The sequence below is a fragment of the Neofelis nebulosa genome, chromosome 2 (assembly GCF_028018385.1).
Source record: "Neofelis nebulosa isolate mNeoNeb1 chromosome 2, mNeoNeb1.pri, whole genome shotgun sequence".
Classification (NCBI taxonomy): Eukaryota; Metazoa; Chordata; class Mammalia; order Carnivora; family Felidae; genus Neofelis; species Neofelis nebulosa.
In genome coordinates this window covers 190,799,202-190,819,258 of record NC_080783.1, presented here as the reverse complement: position 1 = coordinate 190,819,258, position 20,057 = coordinate 190,799,202, and the positions used below count along the sequence as shown (strand labels likewise).

General features: G+C 52.8%; 1 protein-coding gene and 1 long non-coding RNA gene across 5 annotated transcripts in view; one reads left to right on the top strand and one right to left on the bottom strand.

Moving 5' to 3' along the window:
- The first annotated feature begins 2,849 nt into the window (after window positions 1–2,849).
- Window positions 2,850–9,495, top strand: LOC131504943 (uncharacterized). Its single transcript, XR_009258202.1, has 3 exons — window positions 2,850–3,630; window positions 6,023–6,755; window positions 9,362–9,495. It is a non-coding gene; the product is annotated as an uncharacterized LOC131504943 (long non-coding RNA).
- The window catches only part of RIMS3 (regulating synaptic membrane exocytosis 3), a 58,096-nt gene continuing 47,337 nt past the window's right edge, over window positions 9,299–20,057 (bottom strand). For 3 of the 4 annotated variants that reach the window (XM_058717890.1, XM_058717891.1, XM_058717889.1), the window contains 4 exons: window positions 19,660–19,772; window positions 17,400–17,501; window positions 16,929–17,068; window positions 9,299–15,367 (listed from right to left, as the gene is read on the bottom strand). In XM_058717890.1, the coding sequence (XP_058573873.1) occupies window positions 15,155–15,367; window positions 16,929–17,068; window positions 17,400–17,501; window positions 19,660–19,772 (568 nt within the window). In that variant the 3' untranslated portion in view covers window positions 9,299–15,154. Of the gene's footprint in view, window positions 15,368–16,571; window positions 16,674–16,928; window positions 17,069–17,399; window positions 17,502–19,659; window positions 19,773–20,057 lie in introns of all 4 variants that reach the window. The other variant, XM_058717892.1, reaches the window with a different exon arrangement.

Below are 20,057 nucleotides of genomic sequence, written 5' to 3'. Positions count from 1 at the left end.
GGGACAGAGAGAATCCCAAGCAGGCTCCATACTGTCAGCACGGAGCCCGATGTGGGGCTTGACCTCACGAACCGTGAGATCATGACCTGAGCCGAAACCAAAGTCAGACACTTAACCGACTGAGCCAGCCAGGTGCCCCTCACCTGCTCTTCTAATCTTCCCCATCCACCCTGCTGCCTAAGCCAGAAACTCGAGTGCTAAGCTTACCTCTCCCTGTATCTCGCTCCCAACGAGTCAGTAAGTCCTGCCCATTCTGCCTCCTTAATTCATCTCAGATGGCCCCCTCCATGCTCACCCCCGGCACAGCGGAGACCAGTCTAGATTCTGTGCGATAGCTTCTTCCCTGCACTCCTTGCTTCCTCCTTTGGTGTAGTCCACACGCGGGATCTGAGCAGTGTTTCTAAAATGTGATTCTAGCCATGCCTTTCTCCTTCTCAAAAGCTTTCCGAGCCTCCTACATTTCACGGGATAAAGTCCACTCTCTGTAAGGTGGCTTATGGAGCCCCACCAGGAGAGACCGCAACTCAGCTCTTTGGCATCTCTCTTGCAGAAACTCCCTAAAACCTCCACTGGCAATGACTGTGTCACCACAGAGTGCTCTCTCGATGCCAGATCTTCTTCTGTGTCGTTTCTTTCCCCCGGATGTTGCTGCCATAACAACCCCACGTCTTTAGCTCTGCTAATTCTGCACCTCTCCCCTCCCCCTTAATTTTGGGGCCCAGGCAAGGACTCCTGATGTGATCTGGCCACAGTGCAGCCTCCACTCCAGCCACGTGCATCCCGCTCTCAGTCTCCTTATAGGTGTCCCCTGGGAAGTCTCTGTCTCTTTCCAGAGCCACCGAGTCTGGCTTGGCACCCTTCTATGTGCTTCCATGGCACCCTGGGCCTCCCCTATCGGCAATTTTCACAGGGGTTTCTGATGACCTTTTGCTCGTGTCCCGTCAGATGGTAACCATTTTGCGACCACAGAGCGCTGTTGTCCTGCTGGCTCCGTTTTTCTGGAGAGCCATGATGAATACGGTCTATTAGGAGTTCAGGAGTTCATGCACACACATACAAACAGAAATAGGACAGGGTTCACTGATAAAGCAGAGGTTCTGCTCCGAGGTGGGAGGCTTAGTACTCCTATCACCTCCCGCTTCTGCCCTGAATCAGAGGAATAAAAGAAAAAAATATTTTTTGGGGCGCCTGGGTGGCGCAGTCGGTTAAGCGTCCGACTTCAGCCAGGTCACGATCTCGCGGTCCGTGAGTTCGAGCCCCGCGTCAGGCTCTGGGCTGACGGCTCAGAGCCTGGAGCCTGTTTCCGATTCTGTGTCTCCCTCTCTCTCTGCCCCTCCCCCGTTCATGCTCTGTCTCTCTCTGTCCCAAAAATAAATAAAAAACGTTGAAAAAAAAAAAAGAAAAAAAAAAAAAGAAAAAAAAGAAAAAATATTTTTTTAAAGTTTTTATTTATTTATTGTGGGGGAAAGAGAGAGCAAGCACAAGTGGAGGAGGGCAGAGAGAGAAGGAGGGAGAGAGAGAGAGAATTCCAAGAAGACTGCACCATCAGCACAGAGCCTGACGAGGGGTTTGATCTCACGAACCGCGAGATCATGACCTGAGCCCCAACCAAGAGCCAGAGGCTTAATTGCCTGAGCCATCCGGCCTTTCTTCCTCTGGAAGACCCTCAGAAATGGCTACTATTGGTATCTTGGTTTAAAGAAGAGGTGCTCAGGGGCACCTGGGTGGCTCGGTCGGTTAAGCCTCTGGCTCTTGGTTGGGGCTCAGGTCATAATCTCACGGTTTCGTGAGTTCAAGCCCCGCATCAGGCACCATCTGGCAGCACAGAGCCTGCTTGGGATTCTCTGTCTCCTCTCTCTCTGCCCCTCCCCTACTTGTGCTGTCTCTGTCTCTCTCAAAAACTTAAAAAAAAATTTTTTTTTTAAATCTATTATAATACTGGGAACCAAGAAGGGGTTTCCTTGATGGACCAGAGACGATTAGGAATCCCTGAAAGCCAGAGCTAGATTGGCTAACAGGGACACATCAGCGACAAAGATGAGTGTGTGAGAATCCCACACATTTGAGGAATTCTAAAATCATAAAAGAAAGAGGCACAACGGAGACAGGAGGGGTGGTTGTGGCTTCTGTCATTACATCCACGTCCCCTTATATGCCCGTCCCATTTCCCCAAGTGGTCATTTAATGACAAGAGCACAGAACCAGGTGTCCGGATTCTGGTTCTGGGACTGTTCCAAGGCCGTGTGGCCCTGGGCAGCTGTCTATCTCTCTCTGGGCATAGTTTCTTCTTCCTTAAAATGGAGGTAACACGCCTGCCCTGTGACATTCTAGTGGGACAGAGTGAGAAAAGTATGGGAACAGCTAATGCAATGACCAGAGGGAAGCTCTAAACTCTCCTTCATTCCTTCTTCTGCTCCAGGACCTTCTTCCCCGGCTCCCCATACCCAGGCCTGGATGGGAGCTCAGTGGTTTCTCGGTGAGTGGGTCAGTATTGCTTTTCATTTCATGTTCAATCTCTTTCCTTGGCATATGCAGCAGGCTTTCTCATGGTAGGGAGGTAAGGGGCTTCTTCTAAATTCCGGCAATGCCTGGACAGGAGCAGAAGGCGCCTGTCAAGGCTCCTTCCAGGATGATAGAGAGTGGCCACCTCCCTTGTGGGCCACCTAGGGCGGACCCTAATGGGCAGAGGGGCCCCCGCCACTCCCTGGAGAGCCCTGTCCTATGACCCACTGCCAGTCTGCCTAGAACTGGTTTTATGAGCTCTGGATTGGGTTCTGCCCACACCATGTCTCTAACTGACTGGTGGGTGATTTGGGACAACCCTCTGGGCCTTTGGTTCTTAATTTGTCAGGTGGAGAAAGCTGTACTCGAGGATCTCAAAAGTGCCTTCCAAGTCAAAATGTTGTAGAATCTTGGACTCTCTTTTGACAGAGTCGGAGTCACAATGGAATCAAGCAAAGAAAGAATACAGAACGCTGAGGCCATCATACAGACCCTCATTTCTCAACTGCGAGCCATGCAGAAGAAGCTGCCTGGCCTCACTCCTGCTCAGCGTCCTCTTCATCGCACTCATCCTGCCCCCTCCCTGCCCCCTGTCCCGCCTCTTGTCCCTGTGACTTCCCTGCCTCTCCAGCCTATGCCTGCCTCGGTCACCAGTTACTCAGACCAACCTGGTTCTCTTCCTACCTCATGCCCAGACCACCTGCCTCCTCTAATGGGTTTCACCCCTTCCCAGTTCCCTGCCTGGGGCCCTTCCACCCTTGCCTGTCCCCCTGCTCCTCCCACCACCCGCCTCCCCCCTCTCTCTGTCACCTGCATCCGCCGCCCCTTCCGACTGGCCCCCCTCTCCTTCCACCCCTCTCCCGTTACCCCTGCCCCTCCTCCTCACCCTACTTCTTCCCCCACCTTCATGGGCCTTGGGCCCAGATAGGCCTCCCCTGCTCCTGCTAGGACATCTGCCCCCAACCAGCCCTCACCAGGCCTGATGATTCCCACACTCCATCATGGAAGCCTTGCGTCCCTCCCAGAACTCCTGGGAAGGTGATGTCCAGCATCCTGGTGACATGGTGAACATGGGGGGCACTGGATGATGACCAGCAGGCACACAACCAGGAGGGGCACTTCCCTCAGGTAAAGGTCTCTTTCCCCCATGTCCTGGTTATCTTGCTGCCTGAGGATAGCAAATGCCTCCATATCCATTCCTTACATCATATAAAAATGAGGATCTTATTATTTTTACTTAAGAGACTCCACAGGGAATAGAGCTTGGGGAAGATTGCTGAATTCTGATGGTCGTTGTTCATCTCAACACTTAAGTCATGGACACCCACACACACACAGGTATCTGTGCACACCCCCAGGTCCAGGTCACCAGAGATCAGCACGGGAGGTCCAGGCAGCTTTGGCCTGATGATGGTGTGAATGGAATGTTCCGAGACGCTCTGTTTTCCAGCCCTTTTACGCAGTCTGAAAAACTTGGTTCTGATCTCTCAGTTTGCTTCTGTATCATGTTGATTGGTTGAGGTCCATTTGGTCATAGAAGACCTTTCTCCTGGGATAAGGAAACTCTGTTTTCAAGTTTGTTTGTTTAGAGAGGCAGAGAGGCAGAGAGAGAGAGAGAGAGAGAGAGAGAGAGAGAGAGAGAGAGAGAATCCCAAGCTGGCCCTGAGCCCATCACAGGGCTCAATCCCAAGAACCATGAGATCATGACCTGAGCCAAAATCAAGAGTCAGACACTTAACCAACTGAGCCACCCAGGTGTCCTGAGGAACCTTTTTTTTTTTTTTAACACCAGGAGCAGAGTCAGCTGAGTTAATCATTCTCTTGGGTTCCCAACATGCTTGTATCATTGGCCTGAGAAAGGCCCCTCTCGTGTTCTATTTATTCACTTTTATGCCCATTTCTCACTTCTTTCCTCATGTAAACACTGCTCAAAATATTTTGACAGGTATGTGTATGTATTCTCACAAAATCTGTGGTGTTATTTTGTGAGCTGTATTTTTAATTTTCATACATGAGATTAGGCACTAGGTTTCATTCTGTTTGCTTTCACCCAGCACTCTATTTTCAGGATGTGCCTACGTGTGTGTGTGTGTGTGTGTGATCTCTGCTTCTAGCTTCTGCACTGTCTCCTGCCGAGCTTCTCCCCCAGAGGATGCTCATCCATTTCCCCAGGGACAGTCACACACCCCCCAACGCTCTGACTCTTCACCACTGTGGACAATTCCAAACCAACCGTCCTTGTATAGGCCCCCTTGTGACGCCATGTGAGAGTTCTCAGGGATGGGTGCCCAGCACTGAGAGACTGAGTTAAAGGGCCTCATCTTCCATCATTCACAAACAAGTGTTCTTGTTGGGATGAGAAACTGTTCATTAAATATTATTCATAAAGTGAGTTCAGTAAACTCCTTCTGGGCCATCTATGCCCAAGACCTAGGAAGTGAAATGATTTTATGAAACCTATAAGAGGACTTTTGGCCTTTAATAACCAGCCTACATTTCACAAATTTTCCTGGATCTCAGGTGATGGGTTTTTTTTTTTTAATCAGTTTCTGGAGTTTCGAGGCAAGTGCACACGCATATGAATCAAGACTGTAGACACTCTACTTGACCGCCAGCACTGGCCAACATTAGCTATGGGTCAATGCCTCATTGTTGGCCTTTATTTACAAAAGAACTGCTTGTTGGACATCTTCTGCAACGTCTTTGCCATTTGTTCTTGTAATTTTGAGTATTACTAATTACAGTCGTTGCTGCTCTATGCCAGTCCATAATGCCTCACACTTTCAGAAGCTGTTGGGATCTTTGGTAAGTTCCTTTTCCTCAAGAAGATTACTTTCCCTGTGTCCCTAATCCTTGTCTGGTTGGTTGGCCAGTCTCCCTTGGTAACTGTCCTCTTATACCACCTGGGATTATGGCTAAACCATGGAAGATGTGGGACTGGTGATGGCCGAGCCGGAAAGAATGCAGGGGCCTGCCCTCAGAGAGACCATGGATGGGGGGTCCTGGGTAACTTCCTTCCAGGTGCACCATCTCATCTGTATCCCGGAAAAATCCAGAAAAGTCCTCTGTGACCACCAAGGCTTTCACATGCTGAGAACGCACCTTTTGCAGGAAGAGGGAAGGTTTACAATGTTTGTATCAAAGCCATGATCTTTTCAAGTGGCCCTCACCCTGAAATGTACAAGGCAGCATTGCTAAATGTATATGCCTAGGGAATCACTACCACATCCAGATATAGGATCGCCCCCAAATGTTTTTATGACCCTTTGCAGTCAATACCATCCACCCCAAATCCTCAGGAAACATTGATTGGCATTTTATCCCTGTAGATTAGTCTTGTGTGGTCAGGAATTTCATATAACGGGATTTACCCTTTCGTGTCTGATTTCATTCACTCCGTATGCTGTTTTTGCCATTCATCGATGTTATTTTGTCTATCAGTAGTTCATTCTAGTTAGTGCCGAACGGGATCCCGTTATATTAATACATCAAATTGTTTTTCCATTGCACTTGTTGCTAGGTGTGACAGTTATCAATTTGTTGCCTCTCAACTCCAAATCTACCCTTCATTACCTGCTCCGCAGTAGTAAGATAGCTCTTTGAAGCATTTCTCACTTGCATCGAGAACAATATTGAGCCATGGCAGTAGATGGCGCTGGAGGGACGCGGCAGGAGGAAGAAACTTCCCTTCCGGGGCCCAGGGCGCTTCTGTCTGCTTCAGCTCCTCTGACTGCACCTGCTACCAGAAATGAACTTGTGGGCACATCCTCTGCTCTGCCCCAGCTATGCATCCAGATGTGGGCTCACGGCCTCAGGCCTAGCCCAGTGCCCACTTCACTACGGCCCACTTCATGGACTCTGCAAACCTCAGGCCTCACATGCCCTGCTGGAGAACAGACCACCGACTCCCCTGGACACCAGCCTGCCGGCCTCAGCCCACCGGCTCCCGGCGGGAGTGTTTCCAGGGGCCGTCCAGACACGGGCACAAGCACCCCAGGCCTTCACCACGCTGCCTGTAAGTAGGTTCCTGACTTGGACTCTCCCAGGGCACTCCCCGCCAGCCTCTGCCACCAGCAACCCAGAGGGACATTTGATGCTGACCTGGAGACCATCGGCCAGGCCTTGCACATTTTTCAACAAGGTGTGAATCCCAGCTTGAAGGAGAGGACCCTCTTCCCATCTGTTCCCTCCTTGGATACTCTCCTGCCTTAGAAGGTCCTGTACAGTTCTCTTAGGGCTACTCCACTGCTAAGGTAATAATTTTTACAATTAAATTTCCTGTATTCAAATTACCGTGTGGTTCCTGTCCTCTGATTGAACCTTGACAGATATGTTAGACATTTGTATGGTTTCAGTTTTTTGGCTATTATGAATAAAGCTGCCGTGAACATTTTTGTCTTTGGGTGGACATATGTGGTCATTTTTCCTGATAAACACCCAGAAGAGGAATTGCTGGGTCATGTGGTAAGTGTGTAAGATATTTAAGGGAAATTGCCCAACCACATGCCAAAGTAGTTGTACCATTTAATATTTTCAGCCAAAGGCCTGCTCACCTCCATGCCAGCACCTTCACATTGCCAGTCCTTCATTTCAGCTATTCTAGTGGCTATGCAGCTCCCTGACGCATAATGGTGATGAGTGGGTTTTTAAAAAGTGTTTATTTTTGAGAGAGAGAGAGAAAGAGTACAAGTGGGGGAGGGGCGGAGAGAGAAGTGACACAGAATCCAAAACAGCTCCAGGCTCTGAGCTGTCAGCACAGAGCCCAACGTGGGGCTTGAACTCACGAACCATGAGATCATGACCTGAGCCGAAGTTGGTCGCTTAACCGACTGAACCACCCAGGAACCCCTTTAAAAAATTTTTTAAAGGTTTATTTTTGAGAGAGAGAGAGAGAGAGAGAGAGAGCTCATTTTATGAGCAGGGAGGGGCAGAGAGAGAGGGAGACACAGGCTCCAGCCTCTGAGCTGTCAGCACAGAGCCTTGGCTCAGGGCTCGAACTCACGAATGCAAGATCATGACCTAAGCTGAAGTTAGGTCATGGGTGGCTGCTTAACCGACTGAGCCACCCAAGCACCCAGATGGTGCGTGTCTTTTTATGTGCCAATTGGCAATTTGTATATCTTCTTTTGTGATACATTTGTTCTGACCTTTGGCCCGTTTTTACTTTGGTTCTCTTATGAAACTATCATTTTATTAGGAGTCTTAATGGTGTCTTTTAAAGAGATTTTAGTTTTGATGAAATCCAATTTATCTTTATATTTCAGGGTTAAGTGCTTTTTATGTTCTAAGATACCACTGCCTACCATAAAGTTATGAACATTTTTCCCCACATTTTCTTCTAGAAGTTTTCAACTTTTATGTTTAGGTCTATGACCCATTTTGAGTTAGTTTTGTGTACAATGTGGAAGGTCAAGATTCATATTTTTCTATGCAAATATCTGGCTGCTGTAGCTCCATTTGTTGGAAAGATTACTTGGCATCTTTGTAAAAGTCAATTGGCCATGCATAAGTCTATTTCTGCACACTGTTCTGTTCCATTGGTCTATAGGTCCATCCTTCCACCAATACACCAATACAATGTTACTTTATGTAAGTCTTAGGTAGCATAATTCTTTCAACTTGGTTCTTCTTTTTCAAAACTGCTTTAGCTATTCAAGGTCTTTTGCATTTCCAAATAAATTTTAGTCAGTATGTCAATTTCTTCAAAAAGCCTGTTGGGACTTTTACTGAAAGTGCAATGAATCTGGTGATAAATATGGAGAGAATAGACATCTTCATAATTGTGTCTTTCAATCCATGAACATGGTATGACTTACTCTCCATATATTTAGTCTTTTAGTTCTCTCACACCACACGTCTCTGACCATTCCTCTGCAATCATATCTCACTTTGATGACAGCTGGGAAAAGTTTTCCACTTTTAAGGACCCAAGTGATTAGATTGGGCCCACCCAGATAACGCAGAGAGCGGAAGTGGAAAAGAAATGAAAGACAGAACCCTGGGAAGCACTCGAGCTCATATAGTGAGCCTGGCCTCATGACCCTTCTCTCAAGAGAGGGTGCCCCCTGGAACTGCAAGGCCACGGGCCAGAGCCAAGGCAGTGGTCATGCTGGAGGACCCTTGGGGTGGAGGATGCCAGCCTTGCCCCTGGCAAGCATGCGACATTGGGACACTTCCTTTACCCATCTCCCGTACCCATAGACCCAGCCCCAGGAGGACAGTGACACTGGCCAGAAGTGACTAAATGTTAACATACCTTTCTGTCCCTTCCTGACAGGGAGGGGAAGGGGTGCTCGAGGGGTCAATGGTTGCTGTAGTTCACAGGGTGGAGGTCAACTGCTATGTTTACTGCTGGTATCGAGTGGCTGAAATAAACAAGACTGTCCCCACCATATGCATGAGCAGAGCTCCTGGACCTGAGAGCTCAGAAAGCAATGTATGAGGGGTCAAAAACAGTGGCCTTAGCTCCACATTACCTTCCCCTCTATTTGACTCTGGGCATCCCTTGTGGAGTCTGTGGGGAGAGAAGGCTTTGAGGGCCTGTAAGCAGGAACCCTGGGAGACAGCCAGGAAGCTGCCCGGCCCAGTCCCATTCCATGGCCCACGGACATCCCTGTGGCAACAGAGTCCCCGCACAGGACTCAGAGACCCAGGTCGAGGTTTCAGGCCCTTTTCCGAGACGTACTGCCCTCTCCTGCCTCTCAGCCTTCACATCGTCCTCCTCGTTTTAGTCACCTGGAACCCGGTTTTCTCTCTCGCAGAATTAAGAACCGTCTTCAGAAGGCAACACATGAAACCATTTTCAAACTGACTTTAATCTTTTTTTTTTTTTTTTGCTGCCCAAATATTGTACATGCAGAAGCCATGTGAAGAATTTTCTCCTCAAGGGAACTGGCAAGAATGTTGGATGAAACAGCCGGCAGTCCTCCCAGCCGTCCACCTGCCACCTAGGAGCCACAGCAAGTTTGGGAAGATGGTACGCATAGAAAATGTATAGAGCGCAGATATAAAAGGCTAATTGCTTCTTATCTAAACAGTGTGCTTGTCAGTCCCTATCAGCTATCTCTTTCTTTGCAGGATGCATTTGGAAATTCTAAAAAAGGGGTTCCTGCCTCCTGTGAATTTACATTCTAAAGGAGTGGATGGAATAATCAGGCCAACTTTTCCTAAGGAAGCAGCCACTCTGCCTGCGGAGATGATGTCTGGTGAGAGATTCTGGAGAGAGGAACGGTTTTAAGAAGCAAAATACTTTGACGGGAAGTAAGTGCCCTCTCTCCTCCCATCAGAGACCATTGCCTTCAACGTCCTCAGGTGTTCAACTCTCCCACGGATGTCATTCTAGAAGCAGAAATGAGGACTGACCCGGTCTCATCTGCTGGTGGGGATACTGACCTACGCAGGGCGCAGCTGAGGTTGTGACATCACATCAGCACCGTGAAAATTGTCCGTTGTAGACAACCCTTAATTATTTCTCATCATTATGCAAGAAGAAAAGAGGGAGAACAAACCACGAAGAGGGGCAAGCAGAGTCTGTTAGGATTCCCAGAGTTCTTGTCAGAAGCAGCATCTGGGCATGGACGGATGAGGACCTGCACCCAGTTGGGGCACGAGGGGCTGGAAGGTTCCGGCCCGTGGAACCAGGTGCACCAGGCTCAAAACCCTCCTCAGCTCCAGATCAGACTTTTAAAACCTGGAAGGAACCATGCAGCAACTAGCAAATGCTCTGATTTTGCGGATGAGGAAGCTGAGGCCCGGAAAAGAGAGGAGTCTTGCCCAAGGTCACAGTTTTGGACAAAACTGTATGTAACAGCCTTCCATTCCCTGTAACCAGCCGTCCAGGCCATTGACCCGTGGGGCGGATGCTCTGCTGCCCAGGGATTCCCAGGGCCCATTTCTGTTAGCCAAACTCTCTGGGCCCCAGTCTCGCGGACCCTTCCTGACAACGGGGTGGACTCCTTGGGGTGGGGGTGGGGGGTGGGGACCAGGGCCCCTGGCCTTACTGGCTAAGTGTCCAACTAGAGCCCCGGAATGTTTTCCCAAAGCAGTAACGCACTTTTCAACAAGCATCGCCCCAAGCTAGTCTAGGCCCCTGACAGAATTCTCTTACTGGTGTGGTTCTCCTCACAGGCACAGCCACGCTGGGCCCACAAAAGCCCGAGCTCAGGGTTGGGGGAGGGGGGGAGAAGGAGTTGCTTTGCTACATGGAAAGATTAAGCCCTTTGTCAGAGAACAAGGTCCCACCATCAGGCACGCCAACACCTGCGGCCCAGTCGGTGCCCGGGGGGAGACCGAGTTGCTCTCTTTGGCATCACCGACATTGCTCTGAGATGCTCAGGCACTCTCAAAATAACCCTTTCCCAGCCAGACCAGGCCAATCCAGCCGCCATCAGGCCTCGCCTGATTGGGCGGGACCCCCCTGCCTTCAGTCGCGAGTGTTTGGTTTTGCCCCGTCCTCTTCTGACCTGAGTGAAAAGCAGACTTGAGGGAGAAGGCAGGGGGCAGTCTACACGCCCATCGCTTCCCTCTTCGTTCAGTGAGAGAGAATCCGGTACAGGAAGCAGCATTTTAGAGAACCTCTTTGCGGGCCAGGATATTGGAGAAAACGGCGAGGAGAGGGAGATATAGGGAGGAGTCGGGCCGGGAGGCAGGCCTCTTCTTTTCCGGCTCCTTGCAGACGCCGCGGAAACGCTGCTGGACAACCTGGCCCGGAATGGTACACCATCTCCCGCGCCCAGGCGGGGGGCACCTCGTCTACACCATCAACAAAGGCAGCCATTTCTTGCACAGAGTTTGCACAGTGCAGGAAGCAATCAGAGACACAGAAGAGCGGCCTTACTGAAGCTCTGCTGCTTTCTGGGCCGAGGAAGAGAGGGAATGGGAGGCAGCGGGAGCCCCGGAGTCCCAGGGTGGGGGAGGAGCTCAGCGTCTCCTGGGCAGCAGGGCGAGGAGCAAGAGCCCTGGTCGCGGGTCAGGGCTCCTGGTAACGCAGTCTAAGATTGTGCTACATTTCATTTCCAAAGACGGACCCTTGGAGGTCTCTAGTGTCTTTAAGGGGTGGGGGAGGGGCCTGCTCTCCTGGAGGCTGGCCCTGGCAGGCGTCATGCCCCTGGGAGAACCGGCGATCCCACCAGCGATGGGCTACACGGGTGCCCTCTCTCTGGAGCCCCGGGGCTCTGCCTCAGCCCCCTGGAATGCTGGCATGCCCCAGAGGGCCTCCTTTAGCCCACCACTCCTTTCCTGGGAGAACTGGGAGGTGGAAGAGACCGCATGGGGAGTCCTTTTGGAGATGGTTCTTCCCTGAAGGATCAAATCCCCCTTGTCAAACCTAGACTTGGCCCCGTTTACTGGAGCCTGATTCATACCAAAGGCCCTCAGACCTTCCTGTAGGGAAGGAGTCTAAGAAGGAAGTAGGACACATGGAGCAGAGCAGAAACGTGAAGACAGATGCTCTGAATCATCCGTCACGGTTCCTGCCCACAGCCCAGCAATGCCGCGGGGCCACCCCCATCTCTGCCACATCCTCCACGAATCCTGCCTGAGCAGAGGAAGGGGAATGGCAGAGTCCCATCCTGTACTCAGCTCTGGGTTTCACCTGGGGTGAGGAGGCCTTCAGAGCCAGGAGGCTGTACCTGGCAGCGAGTCGGTCCCAGTTCAGGGAGAATTCTGGAGGAGATGGTTCCTTCCTTCCCCACCATCCTCTCCTCAAAGATGCTGCCCTCCCCAGGGAAGGACAGGAGTCTCACTAGTGCTCCCTCCCCTCCTGGGACAGGCTCGCTCCCAAACGGTTTCTCAGACAAACCCCTGGATCCAGGAGGGCGAGAAACAGACCCTTAAATCCAGCCATTCACCGTCACACACACATCAGTCTCATGTGACCTCACCATCATGGGGGGCGGGGGGGGAGGGAATCCACTGGGGATTAGTAACTTATTTGGTGCCAAGGGTTAAAAAGAATAATTCCCTAAGGTCTACCCGGGGAGGATTGCTTCCCGCTAGAGAGGTGGGAGAGTGAGTGGCCCAGCTCTTGGGCAGTTTTGGCAGCTAGGGACTGTAGGCAGGCCCAAGTCACCACACGTCAGGCCCCATCTCTGGCTAGAAGTTCCACGGTGCTAACCAACCCTCCCCCAGAGGTGAGGGCATCGTTGCCTGCAGCTACCATTGCTCTGCGGGCAGCCCTCCACCTTCTCTGTCTTCCTGGGCCCCTAGAGGAATGAAGGTGATACCCCTCAGTGATATCCCCCGTTCCCTGGGGATGACTGTGTGGTCTGGGTATCACCACTCAGTGCTACATCAGCAAATGTCTACACTATCCTGTGGATCGCTACGAATCCCACCATTCCAAAAGTGTAGAGTACGTTCACACCGTCCTGAGGGAGGCCGCTCTGAAGGTGAACACCTCACGGACAAAACAAAAAAATACCCTTTTGTGAGCGAGTTTCCTCCCTTTCCCGACCCTAGGGTCAAAGAGTAGAGCCCTTCACCTTATTTTTAGAAACATGAGAAATGCATGCATTACCCAGTCCCGACAACGGGAGAGAATTTCTGCCTAGAGAGAAAACTCGACCCAGCTGCCTCCTCCCTCGCTCTACGCCCACAGCAGTCCTCATCTGTGATAGACAAGGATGAAGGCTCCGGCAGGAGCCAGGAGCCCATTCGGTTCATTTCTTACTGCCCGTACCCACTTTCTGTCTGTGGGCAGGGCTGATGGGGTTTTCCTGGGAGAGAGGTGACCGGGCTCTGGCTTTAACCTGATGTGGCTTCCTGCCAGGCAAGGAGGCCCTTTGCGCAGAGACGCTTCCACCTCCACCTGCCCTCAGAATCCGCCTCTCTGCCCATCCATCCAGCTTTGGTTACAAATGGAGCCCAAGCGCTCAGGCCCAGAGACCCCTCCACTGCTCGGCGGGGTAGCTCCCCTCCACCTCGAGTAGGTGGGTCAGAGTCATCGCAACACGTGGGGCTGACGCCGGGGGAAGAGGCAGAGGGACAGTCTTCTCCACACCTTGACCCCTCCTGCCACCTCTTTGCTCCCCACCAGACGCAGACCCAGGGGCTACTGTGTCCATCCCCTGGGCAACCTCTAGCCATTTGCCCTAGACCCGAGGAGGAAGAGGACAGATTTGGGCATTTCCTAGCAGACATCTCACAGGGCCAGTCCAGGCCCTGGTCCCCACCCACAGGGCCCAGCTGTCAAATGAAGTCAGGGTTTTTGAGTGGCTTTGGGAAGCTCCAGACAAGGGTAGAAAGAAAGCAGAGGCAGGTGAGGCGCCTAGGGCCGGCCAGGCCACTCTCCAGAGGGCAGCTGCGGAGCGCAAGGAGGTGGGGAGGCAGAAAGGGGAAAGTATTGCTTGTACAGAGCTGGTGTCTATGGCAGTCTAGCTGAGTCCAGAGCCAGGCTGTCCATGGGGCCAGAAGGCTGGAGCCCAAGTGAGCCTGAGCTCCCACACAGGGACCCTGGTCTGGAAATGAGCAAACAAAGAGAGACCCAAATGATCAACCTCATGCAGCTAATCCCCAATGGTCAGACAGGATTCTCAAGGGGCACAGGGCAGGTCAGCCCCAGCGCCCCCCATTCCAGTAAGCAGCCCCACCCTCAGCACCTCCTCCACAAGCCAGGCCCCCCCAGCATGAGCCCAGAGAGGGACAGGACCACCCCCAGGGCCTGGAGAGGACACAGGTGCCCCCAGGGACCATCTGCTGGGGCAGATAACATCCCCCTTCTGAGGCCAGCCTCCTGGATGTCAAGACCCTCCACGTCCACGCCTCCTGGGATCCACTGGGAGAGCTCCTTTGGCGTGTTGGAAGTGAGGAGGTTCGGAGGAAGACAGGAGGTGAAGAACATGCCTAAGGGAGGTGCCAGCACTTCCCTCTAAGGGGCCTGGCCAGCAACCCTGGGAACTAAGACTTCCTAGCGTCTCACCCATAGGAAGGAGGCAGCTCCGGCCCGAGGGAGAAGATGGTCTCCACGCCCTCAGCTCCCTGGGCATCCTCTGCTCCCCAGGCCCCTGGCCAGGGCACCAGATGAGCATGGCACATGCTGCAGATGCATTCAGTGGGAAGAGCTGCCAGAGCGCTCGGGTGGGGAGGAGGGCGTCGGGTCCCAGAGGGGCCTCGGGGTGGCCAGCTGCCGTGGGTGCTACATTCCTCAAAAAAGAGCAGTGGCGCTGGGAGAAGCAAAGGTGGAACAAAGGACAAGACAGAAAACTAAGCAGGGACCGCCAAGAGGCGGCCCGGGCGGGGACATGTGGGCTCGGCCCCGGGCGCAGGGCCGGGCAGGACGGACTGGCGGCCACGGCCCCCATTTTTACCCCTGGACTCCGGGGGGATTGGTGCCCACACAACACTCCTTTGGGTTTCTTTTCAACAAGACACAGAGGGATGTGGATTGTAGCCCATGTAGTCACCAAGACTGACTGTACCCAGACAGATGAACAGATATAACGTGGTCACACACAGACACAGACACAGACACACACACACACACACACACACACACGCACACACTACAGTCTCCACTGCCAGCTGGGACGGGCCCAGTAGCCAACAGGCATGCAGCAGGGCAAGGGGGCCAGAAAGACACAAAGACTATGTACAAGGGAGGGGAGGCCATCAGGCATCCCTTCCCACACTACATCCTGGCCTCTTCTGGAGGTCCTTAGGAGCACGAGGGGCTGGTGGCACTCTCCAGGGAGGACTGGGACAGGCGCCTGGTGAGGGATCCAAGCGAAGAGTCTGCCACTGAGGACGTAGGGAAGAGTTTGTACCAGCCGGCGACCGCGGCGCTCAGGTCCAGCTCGTCCAGCATGATCTGGGCCATGCCCATGAAGCATTTGTGGTCCATGCGGCCGTAGTCTCCCCAGACGATCACCTGCCGGAGGGGTTGGGGGTGGCTGGTGAGACAGAGGCACTGAGCCAACTCCCTGACTCCAGGGCTCAGTAGTGGGCCCAGGAACCTGCAAGTTTCACCAGAGCACAGATGAGACAGAGAGAGCTGGAACGAAGACTGATCTGGGGCAACAGCTTACTGAGCACTTAAGATGTGCCACGGGCTCGATCCTACAGACTTCTATCTATTATCTCAATTGTTACAACCATCTAGGTAAAGGTGTTACGTATCGTTATTTTGACAAAGAGGACACTGGAGCTCAGAGAGGTTGATTAACTAACGCAGAGATATACCGCAATTGGTGGCAGAGCTGGGATGGGAACCTGGGTCTGCCTTCCAGAGCCTCCCAGCATCCCAGATGACAGCCTTCCCCATTAAGGAGCAGACTGAGAGTCCAGGACCTGAGTCATAGCTCCCAGTCTGCCGCTGGCTCATGGTGGAGCTTGGGGAGACCCCTGGCCCTCACTGGACCTCAGTGTCCCCATCCATAAAACTGGAAGAGGGGACTAGATGAGCTCAGTGATTTTCACACTTGTGTTTTTATCGGTGGATCCCTTTTTCAAAGCGGAATCCCAATATATGCGTGCGTGTGTGTATGGAAACAGACACCCAAGATCACCCCTTCCCCCACAGAACCCTGGAGTTCCACAGCCCTTGCCATTTGCAACTCTGAGGGCTGTTGCCATGCAACCGCCTCAGCCCAGAGGAACAGCCCTAGATGAGCAGTCGCACAGCCCAGACAGTCCCTGGCTCAGGCCTCCCCTCCGCCGCTCACGTGGCCTCCGGCAAGGCCAACAGCCACAGCCACCACCGCCAATACCTAGCGAGTAGCTGTCCGTGCGCCAGGCGCTATGTGAGGCTCTTCACATGCACCTCTCGTTTACTCTTCACAACATACCACCCGCAGACCGTGATGGAGCTCGAACTTGAACCCAGGACTGAACCCAGAGCCCAGCCCCACTGTGAACTATCCCCACTTAGCCTCTCGAGCACCTCAGGCGCCTCATCTGCGGCTGGGGGTGATGATCCCTCCCTCCCAGTGCTGTTGCGGAGGGCACCGCACTCTCAGGCAGTTGGGGCGAGGTCACCTCGGCCCCGGGGGTCACCCTGGCTGTGCAAGTTACCAGCTGAAACCTCACATGGGTCACTTCCCCTTTCTGAGACTGCAAGATGGGGATCATCGTACCTACTTCCCAGGACCATCTCGAGCACAAAAGGAGGTCAGGACTGGAAAGCACTTAACACAGAGCCTGGCATGGAGCTGATGAGCAATAGACATTAGCGCCGGCTGGAAAGAGAAGGCGGCGGTCACACCCTGCTTCTACCTACCGGCAGGACAACCTGGGGGACAGTGGAGCTGTCCCCCTGAACTCTGGTTTCCTAATGAATCAACCAGGGGCAATAACACCTCCCTGGGCTGTGAAAACAAACGTGTAAAGCGCACCAGTGCACCTGGGACGGTGCCCAGCACGGGACACATCGTACGTGGAAGAGATCTGAAATGACAACCTGCGGTTTTTGAGGATTGCCCCATCGCACTCACCTGCAGCACCTTGCCCTGGGGCCCCTCGTCAAAGAGCAGAGCCTGCTGGTACAGGGGGTCACAGGTCTTCTTGGCGACCTTTGTCTTCTTTTTGGCCAAGCAGGCCCCATTCTCAAGCAGGTAAACCTTGATATAGGTGGCTGCGGGACGGGAGAGAGCATGATGGGAAGGGTCCAGGAGAGAATGCTATGCCCTGCTCCACCCCCTGACATCCAGCTGGCCCTAGAGGTGAGCAAGGTGAGTGGGACGAGCTGACCAGTGGACAGCAGTAGAAAAGATGGACTCAAACACTGGCTCGTCCATCCTCCCCTCCCCCCAACCCTGTCCACTGGCCTTCCAGGCAAGCCAAGTCGAGAACGCGGCTCTAGGCCAAGGGGCAGCTGAGGATGTGCTAGACCCGGAGCTCAGTTGCATACCCCTCCCTGGCAGGACCCCAGATGGAAAACCCCTCTCCCTGCTGCTCTGCCTTACCTGGGAGGGATTTGGAGCCTGGTTTGGGGGTCAGGCCCCGGGCCTCAATCACTTCCACCTCCAGCTGGCCACTCCGGTCCATGATGGCAACGTGCACGTCCCCTGCAAGGGAGAAGAGGGACAGTCCAGGCAGAGGCAGATGCAGGGGCAGGCCGGCCAGCTGCTACAGCACTGGAAAGGGGACAATATGCAAAAAATTGCATGTGCCAGGATTGCTTTCGGGAGGCCACTTGAGAGCAGGCTGTGAAACACTTTGATAGGTCCCCTGAGGAGAGGCAGGGGCATGGCCCTCAGTGGGGGCCATGCTTGAGTAACAACAAATGGCTGCCAAATTCCCAGGCGAGGCTGGTTTCCTGGGGGGCTTCTGTCTCACCGAACAGGACAGCAGGTGTGGGGACAGAACTTCCGGCGTCAGGAAGAAAGCGAGGGAGGCTGTGGGTTTAGCGGCTCTTATTCACCTTCTACACGGCAGCCCTCCACCACGCCCCAAAATACATTTTGTCAAACAAATATAGACAAAATATCAGTTTGAAGAGACGCAGAGATAGGAGCTTGTGTGGGACAGGAGGCCCCTGCCTGGGAGCGAGGGGCCTGTTCGTACCCTTGCCGAAGGAGGGAGGAAAGGCCGGCTTTCCTGGGAGCAGAGAGCTCAGAATTCCTCACTATGCTCCCACAAGCGATTATCTCGCTGAGGCAAGTTCTGTGTGAAGTCATGTCAGTTATTTCTAGAACTCTTCGCTTTGTTCGACACCAGTTAGCAGAATTTGAAATTATGCATTAGTCACTTGGAGCATCCTTCAAAGGAGTGCAGAATCATAAGCCTGATGCGGAAAGATTAAAATGGGCCAGACTTTGGGTTCAGCCACCCATTTTAGATACACTGAGCTATCGTGCAATTGTTTGTATTTGCATACTTGGGAAGACGGGGATTTATTACTTTCAGGAAACCTCCTGGAAGTCATCGCCCTCCCTCTAGCTATTTCTGACCTCCCCATGGGGGAGTGGGAAGGGGGAGGTCTCACTGTAACATCCCTAACAAGATGAGCAAATACAAGCCTGTCCTTTCCACTTCTAGACACCAGGCGGCACCACACACAAATGTTCTAGGCTGTGGTGGTGCAAAAGCCTTGTGGAGATGGCTGGCTCCTCTCACTGCCTCCCAGCCCCTGGCTGGGCCTAGGGCTGGGAAAAGCAGATTCCCCAGGCCCGTAAGAGCCTGTAAGCAAGGGCTGGGAATTAGCCAAATCCTACCCAAGAGCCAGAGGAGAGCTGAGGGGTCCCCGTGGACCGCCCCTCCCAGCAGACAAAGCCTCCTGCGTAAGCACATTAGAGCAAGACAGGGCAGTATGGTGGGATGGAAACCCAGCTCCACAGCTTGGCTTACGGCAGAGCACTGTCTGAGCCCAGCTCTCTCATGGGCTGTGACGTCAGCACTTTGAACCTCAACACTTTGAACCTGTGAGGTCAACATCTGAACACTGTTCAAATGAAGACTGAGTCCAGATGTCTGGGGCAGACTCCTAGGTAGGACTGATGGGGAAGCTAGTTCCTGGGAGGAGCTGCTTAAAGCCAACACAGTATCTAAGAGAGGGAAAGAGGGAGGGAGGGAACCAAAGTGCAGCTAAAAGGACCAAGGGTAGACTCCGGGAAATAGGTCCTAGCTGCAAGGAAGGGAGATGAAAAAATTACTTAAAAGGCTTTTTTTAGGTGCCAGGCACTATTAAGTAACAAGTCAAAGAAGACACACTTTCTAAGGAGTTAATGAAAGACTTCACTCAAAGCACCGAATAGGAACTCAGTGAATTGTTGTTAGATTGCAGTACTAAGGCAGGTATTATTATTCCCATTTTACAGATGAGGAAATTGAGGCCCAAAGAAGGGAAGTGACATGGCCAAGGTTACACAGGGCATCAGTGGCAGAATGGACTTGGTGAACGTCAATGCTGTGATGATTTTTGTTCACTGTTTTCCGCCCAGCACTCAGCACCGCCAGGCGGGTAGCAGGTGGTGGTGGTGGGGGGGGGGGGTGCGTGGTGGTGAGGGCAGGGGTGTGCTATAAAGCTGCTGCAGGGTAGCCAGCAGAGCAAGGCTGGCTCCCCTTGTCCTCTCTGATGAGAGACAGACTGAGGAGTGCCGGGCTCCTTCTTGGGGCACAAAAGCCGGAGTGAGGGCTCCTCTCTGCAGCTCACACTGTATCACACAGGGCCCCCACCGAGCTCACCCCTTCCGCCCTACTCGCTCTGCCCTCAAGGAGACTCACCCATTGGTGGTGTCGCCAATGTCTGTCGCCCCACAATCTGGGCTGGTCCCAGCCCATCCAGGAAATCACTAAACTGGCTTTCAGCCCCGAGCCGGGTGGTGGGGAAAATGAACCTGGAGGAAGAGGCAGAGGGGTATGAGGTGGTCTAGATAGTGAGATGCAGTGGCTTTGCCCCAAGGACACTGGGCCATGCCCCTCTGTGCCTCAATTCCCCACCCCCTACAAAGTACGAGAACACTACTTTAGCTGGGAACAAACAGAACTGCTCATTTCTGCACATTGAAGAAAAATACTTTGATGTCTCTTGAGAAATAATAAAGATAATAATGTTATTCAATCCTCAAGCACCCGGATTTCTAAGATAACCCTTAGAAGGCAGGGCTTGCTGGGCACCTGTG